The sequence below is a fragment of the Musa acuminata genome, chromosome BXJ1-11 (genome assembly GCF_036884655.1).
Source record: "Musa acuminata AAA Group cultivar baxijiao chromosome BXJ1-11, Cavendish_Baxijiao_AAA, whole genome shotgun sequence".
In the NCBI taxonomy this organism is placed as follows: Eukaryota; Viridiplantae; Streptophyta; class Magnoliopsida; order Zingiberales; family Musaceae; genus Musa; species Musa acuminata.
Window position 1 is genome coordinate 25,632,808 of NC_088337.1, and position 17,326 is coordinate 25,650,133.

At 37.8% G+C, this 17,326-nt stretch overlaps 3 protein-coding genes across 5 annotated transcripts; all 3 read left to right on the forward strand.

Annotated features, from left to right (window-relative positions):
• Positions 1 to 5,702: 5,702 nt before the first annotated feature.
• LOC103971563 (pectinesterase) lies at positions 5,703 to 9,450 on the forward strand. Its single transcript, XM_009385618.3, has 2 exons — positions 5,703 to 6,789; positions 8,565 to 9,450. The coding sequence occupies exons 1-2, from the start codon at positions 5,781 to 5,783 to the stop codon at positions 9,257 to 9,259; spliced, it is 1,704 nt and encodes a 567-aa protein (XP_009383893.2). The 5' UTR covers positions 5,703 to 5,780; the 3' UTR covers positions 9,260 to 9,450.
• Positions 9,451 to 10,208: 758 nt separating this feature from the next.
• Positions 10,209 to 12,954, forward strand: LOC103971564 (multiple organellar RNA editing factor 3, mitochondrial). Of its 2 annotated transcripts, none has more exons than XM_009385620.3 (5): positions 10,209 to 10,630; positions 10,724 to 10,821; positions 10,935 to 11,000; positions 11,193 to 11,453; positions 12,739 to 12,954. In XM_009385620.3, exons 1-4 carry the CDS (start codon positions 10,263 to 10,265, stop codon positions 11,420 to 11,422), a joined length of 762 nt encoding a protein of 253 aa, XP_009383895.2. In that variant the 5' UTR covers positions 10,209 to 10,262; the 3' UTR covers positions 11,423 to 11,453; positions 12,739 to 12,954. The 2 variants fall into 2 exon arrangements, with proteins under 2 accessions (XP_009383895.2, XP_009383896.2); XM_009385621.3 differs by having other exon boundaries at positions 11,193 to 11,444.
• A 2,021-nt stretch (positions 12,955 to 14,975) lies between these two features.
• On the forward strand, positions 14,976 to 16,222 carry LOC135597369 (ethylene-responsive transcription factor ERF071-like). Of its 2 annotated transcripts, none has more exons than XM_065090223.1 (2): positions 14,976 to 15,404; positions 15,511 to 16,222. In XM_065090223.1, the coding sequence occupies exons 1-2, from the start codon at positions 15,287 to 15,289 to the stop codon at positions 15,987 to 15,989; spliced, it is 597 nt and encodes a 198-aa protein (XP_064946295.1). In that variant the 5' UTR covers positions 14,976 to 15,286; the 3' UTR covers positions 15,990 to 16,222. The 2 variants fall into 2 exon arrangements, with proteins under 2 accessions (XP_064946295.1, XP_064946294.1); XM_065090222.1 differs by having other exon boundaries at positions 14,992 to 15,404; positions 15,508 to 16,222.
• The last annotated feature ends 1,104 nt before the right edge of the window (positions 16,223 to 17,326 follow it).

Below are 17,326 nucleotides of genomic sequence, written 5' to 3' on the forward strand. Positions count from 1 at the left end.
AGATCCTGAACTTCTCGGTCAATTCCGACAGAACTTCCGACAAACTATCGAACTCCCAACAAAATTTTGATCTTGACTCCGGTACTTCGTTTTGCTTCATGCTTTAATTGCTATCGTAGTTAATCCTATACACTTTTCTCAACATATAAATTTGATCAAATAATTTACCAATTGATTTCAAAATCTGAGATTCAACACAACTAAGTCCTTGAAGTGAGGCATCATTGAATACTATAAAACTTTCTCCTTCAGAAGGAATCATTAGGATATGAGCACTTATTATTTTCTCTTTCAATTTCTAAAAATTTCATTTATACTTATCATCCAAGATGAACTTTATATTCTTTTGTGTCAACTTAGTTAAAGGTGTTGTTATTTTTGAAAAGTCTTATATAAATCTTCTATAATATCTAGTCAAATCCAAGAAGCTTTTAATATCTAAAACATTAGAAGGTCACTTCTAATTCATCACAACTTTAATCTTTTGGGGGTCAACGAATACACCAGTTCCTAGAATTATATGGTCGAGAAACATAACTTCATTGAGCAAGAAATTGCACTTGCTCAATTTGACATATAGTTTCTCTTGTCTTAGGGTTTATAAAATTATCTTGAGGTGATGTTTATGTTCCACCATACTTTTAGAGTAGATCAAAATGTCATAAATAAACATAAATATAAATTTATCAAGATAAAATAGAATACTCAATTTATGAGATCCATGAAGACAACTAGTGATTCATGAATATGAAAGGTATTACTAAGAATTCGTAATAACTATATCTTATTCTGAAAATAATTTTATGTATATCTTCTTCTCTTATCTTTGGTTGATGATACTCGAAACTCAAATCAATTCTTTATGATTACTTGGTTAAGTTGTCTATAATCAATATATAGTAATATGGATCTATCTTTCTTCTTCATAAATAGAGGCACCCTAAGGTGATATAGTGCGTTGAATAAGACTCTTGTCCAAAATCTCATGGATCTATTTCTTTTAACTCCTTAACTCAATTGATGTTATTCTATAAGAGGGTTTATAAAAATGCAATGTCAAGTTGAAGATCAATTATAAATTAAATTTGCTTGTCAAGTGGTAGTCCAAGTAAATATTTAGAAAAATATTTAAAAAACTCATATAATAGAGATATCCTTTAATATTAGACTCTTAACCCAAGATAGTATTAAAGTCTTGAAATTCTAGTTTGATAAGATATACTAGCAAATCGTGACTTTCAATAATAACAACATAGTTTCTAAATATCTAATCAGTTATTAGAGAGTTTCTAACTAGTATTGCTACCATTAGCACATTATTCATTGTCTTTGGATTCTTATGTAGTCATATAATAAAATAAGGTGATATCAAAAAATATGTAGCACTAGAATATATAAGCATACAAGCAAGCATACCATAGAATGTGATTATACCTTGAACGATAGATCCCAAGGCTTCAACATTTTGATGGGTGAAAGCATAAATCCTTGTTTGGCATTCCCCTCTAGGTCATAGCTATTATTATCTATATATTTGGTGTGAAGCTTGGTGTTGATATTGTTTTTGTGGGCAGTTCTTTAACATATACTTTGGTTATTAACAAAAAAAACATTCACGTTGTCCCATGCGGCATGAGGCAAAAACATGATCATTGTTTCTATAGAAATAATACCTTATAATTACTTGATTACTAGAAACTCTTGTCTGTTAGTGTTTGGACTATCTACTCTTATCTTTCTTTGAGAATATGATCCTTCATACGGAGATGGTGCAACATTAAAATCGCTTTCGATCCTTCACTTATTGTAATTCATTATCTAATTTTTCCCCCACCAAAGCTCGATTGAGCACTTCAGCATATGTTGGTAAAATCAGTATAGTAATGAACTTTCTAATTAATGAATGAAGTTCCCTATGAAAATAAAGAGTCCATTAATGTTCATTAAAGGTAATATATATTGAGAATTAGGCCAGCTCAGTGAAATAATGATCATATTTCATTATAGTCCTACTTCCCTAATTAATGCTAAGAAAATCTTATTACTTCTCAAAACGAATTGAATATGGGAAGAACCCTTATAGAATACATTTTTAAATTGCTCCCAAATCACCACATTGCCTCTCGCCTCCATCATCCTCCTTTTTTAGGTTCATCAAATGTTTGTCTTCCCTTTCAAAATAAAAAAAGTAAAAGGTACATTCTGATTTTCTCTCGATAACTTCAAATATTTTTCTCACTCGACGGATCCAAACGTTCAACAAAGATTGAATCTAGTTTGCCCTCAAAAACAGGTGGTTCCAATCTTTTAAAGTGATTCAAAATATTATTTTCACTCTGTGGAGCTCCATTTCGCTCCTCCTGATGCTAAAATAACTTTAAATAGCATTGAGAACTCCGTGTATATCATTTGGAGCATTAGCAAGTGTTGGAGTACAAGGTGTATTCTATGATATCTGGAAGCTAGCACATAATCAATGACAAGTGTATGTAAAGATTGAATTTGCTCTATTACTTAGGTGAAAGATAATACCAAAATCAATCAAATGACCCAAACACTTATTGGCCCTAAACCATACTTTAAAATCATAAAAAGATATCACTATCCTAGATTTTTTTATAATCATAATATCTTTCCATAAGTACAAAGCCAAATAAATAAATATTACTTTATTAATATACATAATTTATAAATATTTATTATAATTTATTTATTTATAAAATTAAAAGTCAAAAGTAGCCATAGACTTGAAAGGTATATCAAACGGCAAAGAAAGATATGCTTTCTATTAGAACCTGGAATAGTGTTATTGAGAGACTACTTTAAAAATCAAAAATAAAAATTTTTAGCAACATTGAGTAGGAACCCATATAAGTCAAATATGAAATTGAATATATGACTAAACATTAATTATCCCACTAACGTATATCAAATACCTGAATGAGCTATCAAATACCCAAATGAGCATCCTCCCCAAAACAATGAATGGAGAGGTTTTATATTACAAAATAAGTTTATATTCTCTCATAACTGATGGAGTAGTGTCTCTTATCTACCAAAGTGGTAACATATTCCTCTCAACAACGGATGGAGGAAATTATCATACATGCCCTTGGTAGGGAAACAATATTATCTCATATTGATCATATCTATATTAGAATAAAATAATACATTAAAATATTTTTTTCAAGCATCTTTAATATCAAATAATATAAATTTTAAAATTACATATGGCATGAAGAGTTTTTATATGTTTTAATCATAAAATAAAATTTTAAACCTATATAAAAGAATATTTTAGAAAACTCATGTATTATGTTTTAATCTAACAATAAAATTTTGATATTTAAAGGAATAAAAATTATTTTAGAATTTTATATAATATATTTTAATCTAAAAATAAAATTTTAAATATTTAAAAGAACAAAAAAATTATTTTTCAAGAAAGTTAAGGAACCTTCTTTCCCCTAAGCAATATGTAACTCCTTATTTGTTGTGTTGTTAGGCTTAGCTTGATGTGGAACGAAGAGAAGATTCCGAATGTGAGTCCTCTATATAAAGATTTTTTATTTTTTCTATTTAATAATATTTATTTTTTATTTAATTTATTAACAAAAATAATATTATTCTACTTCAAATATTGAATAGTTACTTTCTATATTTTATTAAAAAATCATGTGTAAATTGGAGATTTGATTACATGTTAATATTTTCCAACTAATGACACTAAAAAGGGTTGAATTAGTGTAAATATAATTTAAAACTCATGCAAACTAATTTAAGCAAAAATAAAAAAATAAACCACACAAGCAAGAAGAACGAGACAAAGATTTTTATAATTGCTAATACCATGGGATTAAATGAATACATGGTATTAATCATCAACTTCTTAAATATGCTACTAGCTATGGTGGCTCACACATGACATTTAGCAAAGAAAGTCTGATCACATCATCCATCTTAGCTACAAGATTAATTAAGTTGTTTACATTGTGTTCATCTTATCTCTCTTTTCTTTATTTGATTTGTAGTGGCGACACTTTCTTCTCTCTAGAGTCTTCAAGACACAACCCAACTCAAAAAATATGTTATGTAGTTATTATCATCATAGTCAATTAGGAAGATATGAAATCACCAAAAACCTACCTTATCCTCAAGAATATACTACCAAATTAAGTCCATGCAATTCTTTTTTTTTTCTTTTTGTATTATATGAGGAAATGCTAAGTAGTTACTTCTCCTTATAAACCTTCATACTATAAGAAATGCAATCATTATCTTCCTACTCTTCGTATATAGTCATAGAAAAGGAGCATGAAACACAAAAATGCACCACAAATCAGAGCTGCACCTTGTAAACTAGGGAGAAATCATGACCACCACTATTCCATCAATTATAAATCAAACTCTGCTTACAAATCAAATTTTAAATGTTTCAAATATCACAAATATAAACTTGATCATTTTGAATATCATATAAATTTAAAATATCATAAAAAAGATCTAATTTTACAAAAACAAAAAATCCAATGGTGTGTCATCTAAAAAAAAAGAATTATGAAGTTCAAACACAAATTATATTGATACACAACCAAACCAAAGTGGAACTGTTTGACTGGCACTTTTATTTTATTTTATGTTAATATGAGCTTCTACTCATCCTCACAAAATTAATATACGAAGGAATTGTTTCATGTCGTTTTATATCTTTATCGTTCATGGCCTTTTCATCAATAATTAAGATCGGTCTTTTATTTTTCGTTACCTTATTATTTCTTCTTCTTCTCTCCCTCTTTCATCGCATCCTTTATTTTCTTTTCCTTCTTCCTTCGTATCCATAAGGAGAAATAATATTTTATAACTGAACACATATTCTTCTAATTCATTCGGCTCGACAAATCAATTGGATCGAACAAAACCGAGTCTGACTTAGCTGGTGGATTAAGTCCTATTTTACATCGAATTAGGAGATCCAATCTAAATTGTATAATTAGTGGCATCTTTCTAAGATTTATGCTTTCTTGGGCAAGTACTGTTTTTAATTACATCTACAACTCTCCGAATAATTATAATTTATGGTAAATATAATTTATATTATCAACACTTTTTTGCTAGCATGATACTTTCTTATGTAAGATTTGAAAATAAATTATTTTATTTTTTTTATCAATATAATTGCATCTAAAGGCTCAGTATAGATTTTATTTGAATGATCAATAATCTCATAAGCTTAAATTTATGCATGAATTCGAGTACTAAAAATTTTAAGATAACATCAGAACATGTTGTGGGTTGGGATCTTATATCTATATATTCATCTCTATTTCATCGATATCTAATTAAAATTTATGTAATATTATATTCATCATTTTATTTGGCTTGTGTTATACATTTAATCTCTATTTTCTGCCTCCGGTCTGATTTCCATTTTACTGTATATGGGATAAAAAAAATTAGAGTAAAAGTTAGCAAACAGGTCAACACTGGTAGGCTAAAATATGTCGGTTCATTATTATACTTATCTTGCATTTTTGCCGTCCTTTTCTTTCTTTTGTCTTCAACATGCAATCAATCAATTCACGTGATTCTTCCCTTTCTCCTCTCTCTCTCTCTCTCTCTCTCTCTCTCTCTCTCCTTTCTTTACTTCAACCACCAACCACAAGTGAGTGAGATGAGATCTCCATCTACCATACATAAAAGCTTACACCCCCTTCGCTTTCCACGCTTGGCTTCTCTTCTCTTCTCTGCTCGAGCCACAGTCGCCATTCCCCATTCTAAAGATGACCTCCGTGTCAACACTTAGTAGTAGCAGCAGAGGAAGAAACAAACTCCTCCTCTCATGCATCCTCTTCGCTTCACTCTTCTTGCTGCTACTAGCGTTGCCCACTGTGCCGAAACCAGTGGCTCACCACCACCAGCTCCATGTACATTCTCGCCTCCAAGCCACCGCCGCCGCAGACCACTGCGACGGCACCCCGTACCCGGACCTCTGCGTCTCCACCCTCTCTACCATCCCGGACTTGCATGCCAAGTCCCTCCCCGAGGTCATCTGCGCCTCCGTCAACACCACCGCCGCTGCTGTCCGTAACGCCGCCAAGAACTGTACCAACTTCCTCCACCGCCGCGGCTACCTAGACCCCCGCCAGCGCCTCGCCGTCACCGACTGCCTCGACCTCTTCTCGCAGACCCTCGACGAGCTGGGCGCCGCCTCCGCGGCCCTTGCCGCCGACCCCGCCGCCCACGTCGACGACGTCCAGACGGTACTCTCCGCCGCCATCACCAACCAGTACACCTGCCTCGACGGCTTCGCCTACGTGGGACGCGGCGGTGGCTATCGCCCTGCCATCGAGCGGCGGCTCTACCACGTGTCCCACCTCGTCAGCAACTCCCTCGCTATGGTAAAGAGGATCCGGCGGCGGCGGGCGTCGCGGCCCCGGCGCGGGGCGCTGGAGGGGTACGGGGAGGTGTCGGAGGGGTTCCCGGCTTGGGTGTCTGCGAAGGACCGGAAGCTGCTGCAGGCACCGACCAACGCCACGATCCCGGACCTGGAAGTGGCCAAGGACGGGAGCGGCAACTTCACGACGATAAGCGACGCGGTGGCGGCCGCGCCGAATAACACGGACACGAGGTTCGTGATCTACGTGAAGGCGGGGGCGTACTTCGAGAACGTGGAGGTGGGGAAGAGCAAGACGAACCTGCTGTTGATCGGCGACGGCATCGGAAAGACGGTGGTGAAGGCTAGCAGGAGTGTGGTGGACGGATGGACCACCTTCAGGTCTGCCACAGTCGGTAAGCCACCTTCCTTCATCTTCTTCTCTTCTCCTTCCTCCATGATTTCTTACAGTTCTATCGTATAAGCCACCTTCCTTCATCATCATCTTCTTCTTCTCCTCTTCTCCTTCCTCCATGATTTCCTACGGTTTCATCGTAGTAAGTAATCAAATAGATAACGAAGAGACCAATGACGTCTTGCCATCATCAAAGTTCCAACATTCACTGGTGGACTGCACGTGAAATTGACAGTGGGTGATTCAGAGTGCTTAGATGACAGTGCGTGGGTTGCACAGAAGAAACAGTATGTAGGACAGACTAAAGAGGGGGAGTAGGTAATCCAGGTCAGATCACTAGCTAGTACTTCTTTGGTATGTTCTTGCTAGATGTCCTTCTACACCTGTGACCCTGTCCGCTCCTCCGCTTATGCATGCCTGTGAGCCACAAACTCTTCCTACTTCGCTATCATCATCATCATCGTCATTTCGACCTTCTTTGCGGTCCAAATCCATGGCAGAAACTGCAATATAATGGCAAGCATTTGAGAGTGGGAGCAGCAAAGCCATGGCTGTGTTCTTCATCCGTGTTTTCCAGTTCAAGTAGGGTCTTCGCTCTGGTCAAGAAAAGCCGGTGCTGCCATGGGCAGGTCGGTGATAGGGAAGATGCCACTGTACACTTCAATAATGGTGTTGGTTAGGCATAATTGAATGCTAGTTCACAGAACCTATCTGAAAATAATAATAGTGTTGGAGGTGTCATTTACATCCTCGAACAATTATGGTAATGCATGGTGGAAAATATTTATGTGCTTAAGATTCGGGATAGATGAATTAGAGATTTATCTGGTTAATTATATATTACCCCATATACCTATTAGTATCATCAATTTTTATTTTAAAAAGTTATATTGGGATTACTATATATATTGTGTTGAATTGATGTGAAAGTGATAAATAAAAAAATAATTTTAATATTTATTTTATTTTTATATAAAAATATTAAAATTATCTTTTTGTCAATAAACTCGTTAGAAATAAAAAAATATTAAAATTATTTTTTTATCTATTATTTTTATGTCGATCCAACATGTTGTGTCACATGTTCTGTTTTTCATTAATAGAATTGATGATATTATGATAAATATAATTAGTTGTTTCATTCTCAGAATTATGGAGATTATAAAAATATAATTTTTAATTAGTCCAGATTAATCTATAGGGTGATAAATATTTGAATCTATGTTAGGTTGCTCAAATGAGTTTAAGTAATCCATGCCAAATTATATTTTGATATGAATGAGGATGAATCATAGTGACAACAGAAAGAGACATGGACTAGAGATATAATTTTACATTACTAAGAAACAAAAGAGTGGATTTACCAACACATTCAAAGAAAAGATATAAAAAAATATTGATGTGTGCAAAGTAAACAATTAAAAATTGACTAGAGATTAGTGTTTTAATGGTAAGAATTAGAATAGTGAGCCACAGCTTAAGCTATTATTTGTGCCCTTGACTTCTTTCGTCACTCACGGAAGACTTTTAGCCTTTGCAATGCTGTGTTCAGCTTTTGAGAGCAATGATTGATTCAAGCAATATGTGAGCTGTGGCCTTGGATACTGCTTGTATTATTGCGAAGAATTGGATTCCATACAGGTGAGCACTTGCCCGGCCCTCACCAACCTCATTGTATCTCTTATCAACATCTACTCTATTTGATTTATATACGTGACTGGCTAAAGCAGCATTACCACAAACAGTTGGTTGACAAGGATGTGTCATCCTTTTCAGCTGTGGTTGGCGATGGATTTCTCATGCGAGACATCACCATAGAGAACGCAGCAGGCCCCAGCAAGCACCAGGCCGTGGCTCTCAGGGTCGGCGCCGACCTGTCCGCCTTCTACAGGTGCAGCTTCGTGGGCTACCAAGACACCCTCTACGTCCACTCCCTACGCCAGTTCTACCGAGAGTGCAATGTCTACGGCACCGTCGACTTCATCTTCGGCAACGCGGCGGTGGTGCTCCAGAACTGCAACCTCTACGCCCGGAAGCCTTTGCCGAACCAGCAGAACATCTTCACGGCTCAGGGGCGGGAAGACCCGAACCAGAACACCGGCATCTCCATCCAGCGGTGCAAGGTGGCGGCGGCGGCGGACCTCATCCCGGTGCAGGCCAACTTCTCCACTTACCTCGGCCGGCCGTGGAAGGAGTACTCGCGGACGGTGTTCATGCAGTCGTACCTCGACAGCTTGATCTCCCCGGCGGGGTGGCTGGAGTGGAATGGCAGCTTCGCGCTGAGCACCCTCTACTACGGCGAGTACATGAACCGAGGGCCGGGGTCGAACACCAGCAGCAGGGTGGCTTGGCCGGGGTTCAGGGTGATCGGCGACGCGGCGGAGGCGAGCAACTTCACGGCGGCTGCCTTCGTCCAAGGCGACCAGTGGTTGGGATCCACCTCTGTGCCTTTCAGTTTAGGGTTGGACTAAGCTTGCATGGTTTACACGACGTCTTCCGGCAGTCATGAACGTACGCATTAGAACAATACGTTGCTACTCTAAAAGGTGTCTAACAACCCAAAGCAGGCGGAAGTTTTTGTCTGCCTCAGTGTAACACATCATTCTGCTTGAATCCATTTCCTTCTGCTTTGCAAGTTCTAATAAAATGCTCCGTTGCAATCTTTGGTGCTCATACATTAATGGTGGCATTAACTTGCGCTCTGCTATCTCCAAAAAAAATGGGTCGCTCAGACTCGGTCGGAGCCCAAAACGGATCGGGTCGATCTCATCCGATGTGTTGACAAGTCGAATTGGAACCGACAGCTATTGAGATGTGAGATCCGAACTGCCTGAGTTAGTAGAGGACTATGTGAAGTGTTTTAGAGAGTTGAGAGATGGCTAATGACGCGGTAAATTCTATGCAATAGATCTTATATTAATAAATGGGGAGATAATTTTATATTATACTTGTTATAACGATCATCAAATACAAATACATTAAATAAAATATTATTTTTAAAGATTATCTTATAATCTTTAAAGGATAAGTGATAAGGGTGAGATTTGAACCCAATGTCTTATACACCTAAACTAAACTATATAAAAAAAATTATGAGATGAATACATCATAATTTACATAATTATTTTAAATTTAAAAATTTTAATCTTAATAATTGTTTAAACCTACAAATTAGATACAACATCGCACCTATTTAAATCTAAAATAGATCAAAACGATATCAAGATGATACCAATGAGATAATATTCCTCTATCTATTTGAAAATTAAAATTCAATATTTATAATATTAAACTTTATCAAAGTGTATTTATTTTTATATTTTACAACTTAAAAGTTATTTTTTGATTTCTTAGCCTTTTTTTTCTTTTTTTTTAGAGAGAGATTTAAATAAGGGTTCGTATAATATTGACTACAAAAACCCTCGTCAGCCACACCTCCGCCTCCATAACCCTAAGAGAAACCCCGTCGCGGTCATGGCGGCTGTCGCCCAGCGGAGGGCCTCCCATCTCCTCTCCCGACTCCTTCCTCGGTCGCCGCTCTCTCGCGACCGCTGTCCCCTTGCTCGCCTCACGGCCACCGCCATCGATGTTGCCCACCCGGCTGCCCCCGCGCTGCCGTGGCGCTTCGTGGCCCGTTACAAGACGACTTCCGGCTCCGGATACTCCCCGCTCAACGACCCGTCCCCGAACTGGAGCAACCGCCCGCCAAAGGAGACCATCCTCCTCGACGGCTGCGACTACGAGCACTGGCTCATCGTCATGGAGTTCCCGGAGGGCTCTAAGCCGTCCGAAGACGAGATGATCGGAGCATACGTCAAGACTCTCGCGGCCGTCGTCGGTTCGTAAGTGACCCGATTCTCACTCGTGGCGACATGGGCATACGTGGCTTAGAGCTTTGAATTTTCGGTCTAATCATGGTGCTGCGTTGATTTCAGTGAGGAGGAAGCAAAGACGAGAATCTACTCTGTTTCCACCACAACCTATACCGGATTTGGGGCTTTGATCTCCGAGGAGCTCTCTTACAAAGTTAAAGGTATCGCCTTGATTAACTTCCATGTTTTAGTTTATGGATGCAATTCTTGGGAGAAAGGATTAGGGTTTTTGCTGCTTCTTGCTAAAAGTTGGTCGGGATTTGATTTTGGACAGGATTGCCTGGAGTGCTGTGGGTACTGCCTGATTCTTATTTAGATGTGCCCAACAAGGACTATGGAGGTTGGTAGTGTTCCTTTCTAAAAGTTGGTACTTATAAATATATAGCTCCATGTCTTTTGTTTTGTTGCTTTTGGTAATTATATTTGGTATCCAATGATTTCCACTAAGTTAACTGATGCAGTTGGTTACTTTCTTGCTAATTGCTTTGCTGATGAATACCTTTGTTTTCTTTTTTACTTTGGAATCCTACAGGGGATCTGTTTGTCGATGGCAAGGTCATACATAGACCCCAATTTAGATTCACCGAGAGGCAGCAGACCAGAACCAGGCCGAGACCACGGTATGATAGACGACGAGAAACAATGCAAGTCGAAAGAAGGGAACCAATGATGAGAGGCACTTCGGGGCAGAATCAGGGTCAGTCCGGCCTTCATCAGCGGTCTGAAATTCCACAAGGATGCGTCAGTGGCAAGCAAGAATAATAGAATGGTCCACCAAGAAAAGGTCATAGAGGTTTGTTGGACTGTGTTCGTAAAATTGTTTATCCAAAACGGTCATCTGATATATCAGTTCTAAATTAACATGTAGAAGGGCTATATAACTAGATGTTCTAATTTCTTCTCTCAGAACAAATTGCTAGCTTTTTGACAACTTAAAACATTTTGGAAGTTCCACATACCAAGGCAGTAGAGTGAATGACACTACTGTGGTTCCCCTCAGAATTCTAGATGTATAACCATTGTCTCGTAATTTTGCTTTTACGCTTTCGTCTAGTGAGATGGAATGGAGATGTGATGCTATTTGTATTCTTGATTTCATTTGGCTAACCTTGGTATTTTAGAGACTTTACGTACTTCCTTTCATTTCCTTTCCTTGGCAAGTAAGCACCTTAGCTCTTGTATCCTTGCCGTGTATATTATGGGTTGCAAAACAAAGAATCAGAGAGGCACACTATTTGTTGCAAATTGGGGAAGATTTGACTATGAGACCTGTCAATATTATTGATTAATGAGATGTCTTATGTAGAAGAAATATGTAAAGACCATTTTAATAGATTCACAAAAGTGGTCATCAAGAATGCAGTTACAGACCTGTTAATGTTATGGTTCATGAGATTTGTCTTCCGTACAAGAAAGAGGGGCGAGTGAGAAATAAACTTGTTCATCTGTTCGGAAATGTCAATTACTGATGGTTATATATGTAGGATGGTTACATAGAGTGGTCATCAGGAATGCAGTTACAGATCATTATTTTGAGTTCCTGTACCGAAATATATGTAGAAGTTTGATAGGGGTATTGTACACTGTTCCTTCTTGTACCATAGCTATCAAGTTCTTTCCCCCTTTGAAGCATTCGTTTTTTACTCGTTACCAGCTTTCTTGGCTTGTCTTGTCGTGCCTTTAGAAATGGTTTACATCTATGCTTCTGCATAATAGTTTATGACAAAACTTGTCAGGATATAGTAAATGTCTTGCACCGTTTTGAACAGCTATATTACTTTTGTTCATGAGAAATAAGAAACTGTTAATTGTCATCTTACCTTGACCACTTCTACAAGTTCACCTGTTGAGAGGAATCATGGCTGGTATATTATTATGTTCACTAATTCTTTATGATTCTGAGGATTCATTGCTTCTCTTGCTTTCAGTGAAACACGATTCTTGTTTCATGCTTTGCTAGAATGATCATTTGTTCTTTCTGAAATGTGGATTAAGATCCAATTTTGTTTAGTGATTATGAATTTTGCTTCTGTGTATTTGCATTTCATCTTAAGCAGACTTTCCTATTTCTGAATTAGGTTGCTTGGTTCATGAGGCTTCTGCCAACACTTCATCTGGGAGGATTCACGTATGCAATCTTATCCGAGTTTATCTACTTAATGATTTGTATTTTAGTGTTTTCAATTACCAATTAAAGTCACTTTGCCTAATGACTATCCAAAACATTATCCTCAGATCATATGAATTTATGATTACCTCTTTGAATCTGGTGATATTAATTCCTAAATTACTGATGCCTGTTACATGTTTGGATGGTCTTGTTCTTCTTACTGGCACACTTGTCCTTGAATTGTTAGATTTTATGATAATGGTAACAGTGCTCTGTAAACTATCATGTCTTGATGGAATTGTTTTGTGATTAGGCTATAATATTTTTTTCTCTTTGGAGTTAGAAAAAAAAAGAGATTCACGTTTTGCTAAAAAGATCGTTGAGATCCATCAAAAGAATAAAAAAGATAAAAGGAATAATTTGTATGTTATCGGCAAGTTAATTTTACCTTTGGTAGTTAAATCTTTTAGCATTTCAATTTTTAGATTTAAAAAATTTATATTAAAATGTATATAGTTATGGTAGTGAAATATTTAATTTTATTTATTCTAATGTCGTCGATCTTATCGATTGTTTGAATGGTACAAAAATAATGATAAAAAGATAATTTTAACGGTTGTAATGAGCTAATTATATATTATTTTTGTAATATCTTTTTAGTGATATTCAGATTTAAAAAATTTATATTAAAATTTTTATAGTTATAAAAGTAAAACATTTAACGTTATATACCCTAACGTTGTCGATTTTATCGATGGAAGTTAGAGTGTGTGATAACATGTGCATTAATGATATGAAAATTTATCGATAGAAGTTATAGTGTGTGATAACATGTGCATGAATGATATGAAAATGATGAACAAACATATAATTTTAATAGTGATAGCGCTTGTGGTGGTGCTCGGTGATAACGACATAATAGTCTGTCTTATCAATGTTGATTTGAACATTGATGATGAAAAAGAAAATGAGGTAGAGTGAGAGGCATATGCATTGTGGTTAACCTTCAAATTGGGAATTGTCATTTTATGTTGATTTGAACATTGATGATGAAAAAGAAAATGAGGTAGAGTGAGAGGCATATGCATTGTGGTTAACCTTCAAATTGGGAATTGTCATTTTAGTTAGGGTTTTAAGATCAATCGATAGATGTCTCACCGTGTCTTTCTCTTCATTGTTGATGTTTGTATCAATATCAACAAGGACAACTACTGCATTGTTGTCATGTCATCATCTGTCACCATAAAATTAATTTTTTCTATCATTTTCATATTATTTATGCATGTGTTAATTGTTTGTTTATCATTTATCATTTTCATATCTTCGATAAAGTTGATAACATTAAAGTAAATAAGGTTAAATATTTTATTTTCATAACTAGTAATTTTAATGTAAAGTTTTTTAGTTTATGGATTGAGATGCTAAAAATTATTTTTTTATCTAATGGTTTTATGTTATTCATGCAATTTTTGTTTTGATAGTAATTCGTTGGAAAAATTTATTAGGATAAATCTAATTAAATATTTTATTTTAATAATTATAAAAATTTTAATATAATTTTTAAATATAAAAATTAGAATACTAAAAAGATAGATACCAACTCGGTGGTGTCATAGTCAACGAAAATATCATACGAAAATATAATATTTATTTAACCATTTAGAGTCAAAATCTTTCCTCACCACTGGCCACTATGAGCTTGATGCTATAATAGGATTTCTCCCACATATTTCAATTTATTTAAAATCCACCTTTATTTCACAAAATGAAGCAAACCAAATCGGTTCTAATCATCCATCATCTTAGACAGACGATTTGGATCGTCCTCATCAGTTAAAAATCATTACAATTATCATATGAATATATGATGGTCCAATTAGCCTCACATCCGATATATCAGGACTTTGATTGAGGTACATGAGATGCTAACCTCACCTACAAAAATAAAAAAGACCTCTTCAATTTTCTTTTTATGACCAAGGCCACTCAATATCCAAGAATGGACCAATTTCATACTCTTTCCATGATGTAAGATTTCATTCTTTCGTTGATTTTTTGCACACCGTTGTGCAACATACATTACGGTGTTCACGTTGCATGCATCACTCCCGTAGGCTTTCGTGCGGTCACATGTCCGGTCAACAAAATATGTTGGTCAACAAGTTATGGTCAACGGTCCGGCTACGGGGTGTTGGTGCAAGCGCTCGGAACGTGGGAGGAGGAGACATCTCGCTAAACAGCGGCAGAAATCCAGTGTGTGCCGTGGTAAGCAATGCCCGGCCTGCGTCGGTTGCCTCGACAAGTGTGCTCGACGCTGTCATCAACATCCTGGGAAGGAGAGAGAATCCGGTCCAACCCACGCGCTTCTTCATCTTCTTCTTCATGCGTGAGTAGTATATATAACCAACCCCTCAACCCGTAAAGACCCCACGATTTGCCTTCTCCGCTTCTCTTCATTACTACGAGTGGTATCCATCTTCCGATCTCAGAAGCAGCAGCATAGCAGCAAAGCAAAGATGTGTGGCGGCGCCATCATCTCCGACTTCATCCCCCCGCGCAACCACACCCGCCGCCGCCGCCCCGACCACCTCCTCTCCGCCTCAGACCTCTGGCCCGAGTCCTTTCAGGATAAAGGTAACTCCTCTCTCTCTCTCTCGATCGATCTATATATCTCCTTGCTTTTGGTCCAAAGGTGGCGCCTTGATGGCTTCTTATGCTGCTGCTTCTTGTACCACAGCAGCGCCTCGGAAGCGGGAGCGGAAGAACCTGTACAGGGGGATACGGCGGCGGCCGTGGGGGAAGTGGGCGGCGGAGATCCGCGACCCGGCGAAGGGCGTCCGTGTCTGGCTCGGCACCTTCACCACCGCCGAGGAAGCCGCCCGCGCCTACGACCGCGCCGCCCGCCGCATCCGTGGCAGGAAGGCCAAGGTCAACTTCCCCAACGAGGTGGAGCCCACGCAAGTCTCCGTCGCTCTCATCGAACCCAAGCCGGAAGGCGATGGCGACGGCGAGGTGAGGAGGCTCTCGGAGGAGCTGATGGCTTACGAGTCGTCCATGAACTTCTTCGGTATACCATACATGGAGGGCGGAGCCGCAGCTGCGGCGCCGGTGGCAACAGATGAGGTTGTGACAGGGAATATTGGGATTGAGGCGTGCGATCCACCGGTCTCTTCAGGAATGGAAATGCTTTGGAGCTTCGACGACATCCTTCCAAACTAATTGCTTTCCTCTCTTCAATGGTTGTGTTGGACATCGACGCTTGTGCAGACGCAACTTCTTCGTATGTTGTTTAGTAGCTTCATTAAGAGTGTAGTGTTGGAGTTTAGCCTCCAGTTCATGTTACTTTGCCCTAATTGTTATATGTATCTAATACTCTGCTGTGTGATCTTCCACCTTTGCCAAGTTAAGGAACTGTTTTATGTGTTGAAGGAACAGTAATCTGGTTTACTCAATGACTCGAGGCATTTAGTCGAACACGAGAGGTTTCCCTGCTTCTCAGATGAAACAAAAGCCTGATTACTGTTCAATGCATGTGTCCGAGTAGGGAGATCAGTGAATAGCTGCCTGTAAGAAGAACCAAAGAAAGATGATCAGAATTCTCACAGTTAATCGTTAACACGAGATGTGACAGTTGGATCCTCATGTTGGGATACTCGATAAAATTTCTCCGAGGCTTATATGGCAGCTTTATGTTAGATTTCTTTACATGGCATTGGATCTTCCTCGATGGAGAAACTGGAAACACTATTTCTCGAAACAGAGGGTTCGGCCTCGTTAGAATCACTTCCTGTAGCTCGGCTCAGATCTGTGGGTTCTTCCTATGTGCGAAGTGGATAACTCCAATTGACAGGACGATGTGAGAAGACAGTTCGGCAGCTTTTCTGATAAGAAGAGTCCGAGTAAGAGCAGCATCACTGTGACTACCTACGTTCACTTCATTCGACGTCAACGCAAGATGGCTTGCGTTGACTTTGCTTGCATTGATTAGTCAACCCATGGAAAGTTACTCTTCTTATATTGCCGAACATGTCAGGATGATGAGACGGAGAGGGGAGAAGGAGGAGGAGACTGGAGGAGGAGTCAGAGAAGAAAGAAGAAGTCGCGAAGGGAGGTGGTAGAGGCAAAGAGTGAGGAGGAGATGGAAGTGAAAGAGAGGGAGGTGCAGGAGAACAAGATGAGGTGGAGAGAGAAAGGAGGAGAAGAGAAATGAGGTTTAATTAAATTAGTTTAAAATCGATTTAATTTCAAATGGTTCAAAAATCATTATGTTTGATTCCTAAGTGTTTTTATTATTTATAAAAAAATATTTTAAATTAAAAATAAATAGAGAGACATCATCGGGTGAAAATCCATTAGTATAAACTTTTTTCCAATAAAACTTCGAAAAAGAAAAAAAAAGAAAAGAAAAAAAAGGACCAACAATATTCGAGTGTATGTTGGCAATATGGAACAAAAATTTTGTGATAGCAAACATATTGTAACTAAAATAAATAAATGAATCATCCTTATATTGCCTTTTATGATGGAAATTATATTAAGATAATTTCTTCTTCCTA

Excerpts from the sequence above, each read along its gene's own strand:
- LOC103971564 (XM_009385620.3), top strand. The coding sequence starts at position 10,263 with ATGGCGGCTGTCGCCCAGCGGAGGGCCTCCCATCTCCTCTCCCGACTC. Across the intron at positions 10,631-10,723 it reads CTCGCGGCCGTCGTCGGTTC|TGAGGAGGAAGCAAAGACGA; the intron begins GTAAGTGACCCG and ends CGTTGATTTCAG. Across the intron at positions 10,822-10,934 it reads GCTCTCTTACAAAGTTAAAG|GATTGCCTGGAGTGCTGTGG; the intron begins GTATCGCCTTGA and ends GATTTTGGACAG.
- LOC103971563 (XM_009385618.3), top strand. The coding sequence starts at position 5,781 with ATGACCTCCGTGTCAACACTTAGTAGTAGCAGCAGAGGAAGAAACAAA. Across the intron at positions 6,790-8,564 it reads CTTCAGGTCTGCCACAGTCG|CTGTGGTTGGCGATGGATTT; the intron begins GTAAGCCACCTT and ends CATCCTTTTCAG.
- LOC135597369 (XM_065090222.1), top strand. The coding sequence starts at position 15,287 with ATGTGTGGCGGCGCCATCATCTCCGACTTCATCCCCCCGCGCAACCAC. Across the intron at positions 15,405-15,507 it reads CGAGTCCTTTCAGGATAAAG|CAGCGCCTCGGAAGCGGGAG; the intron begins GTAACTCCTCTC and ends CTTGTACCACAG.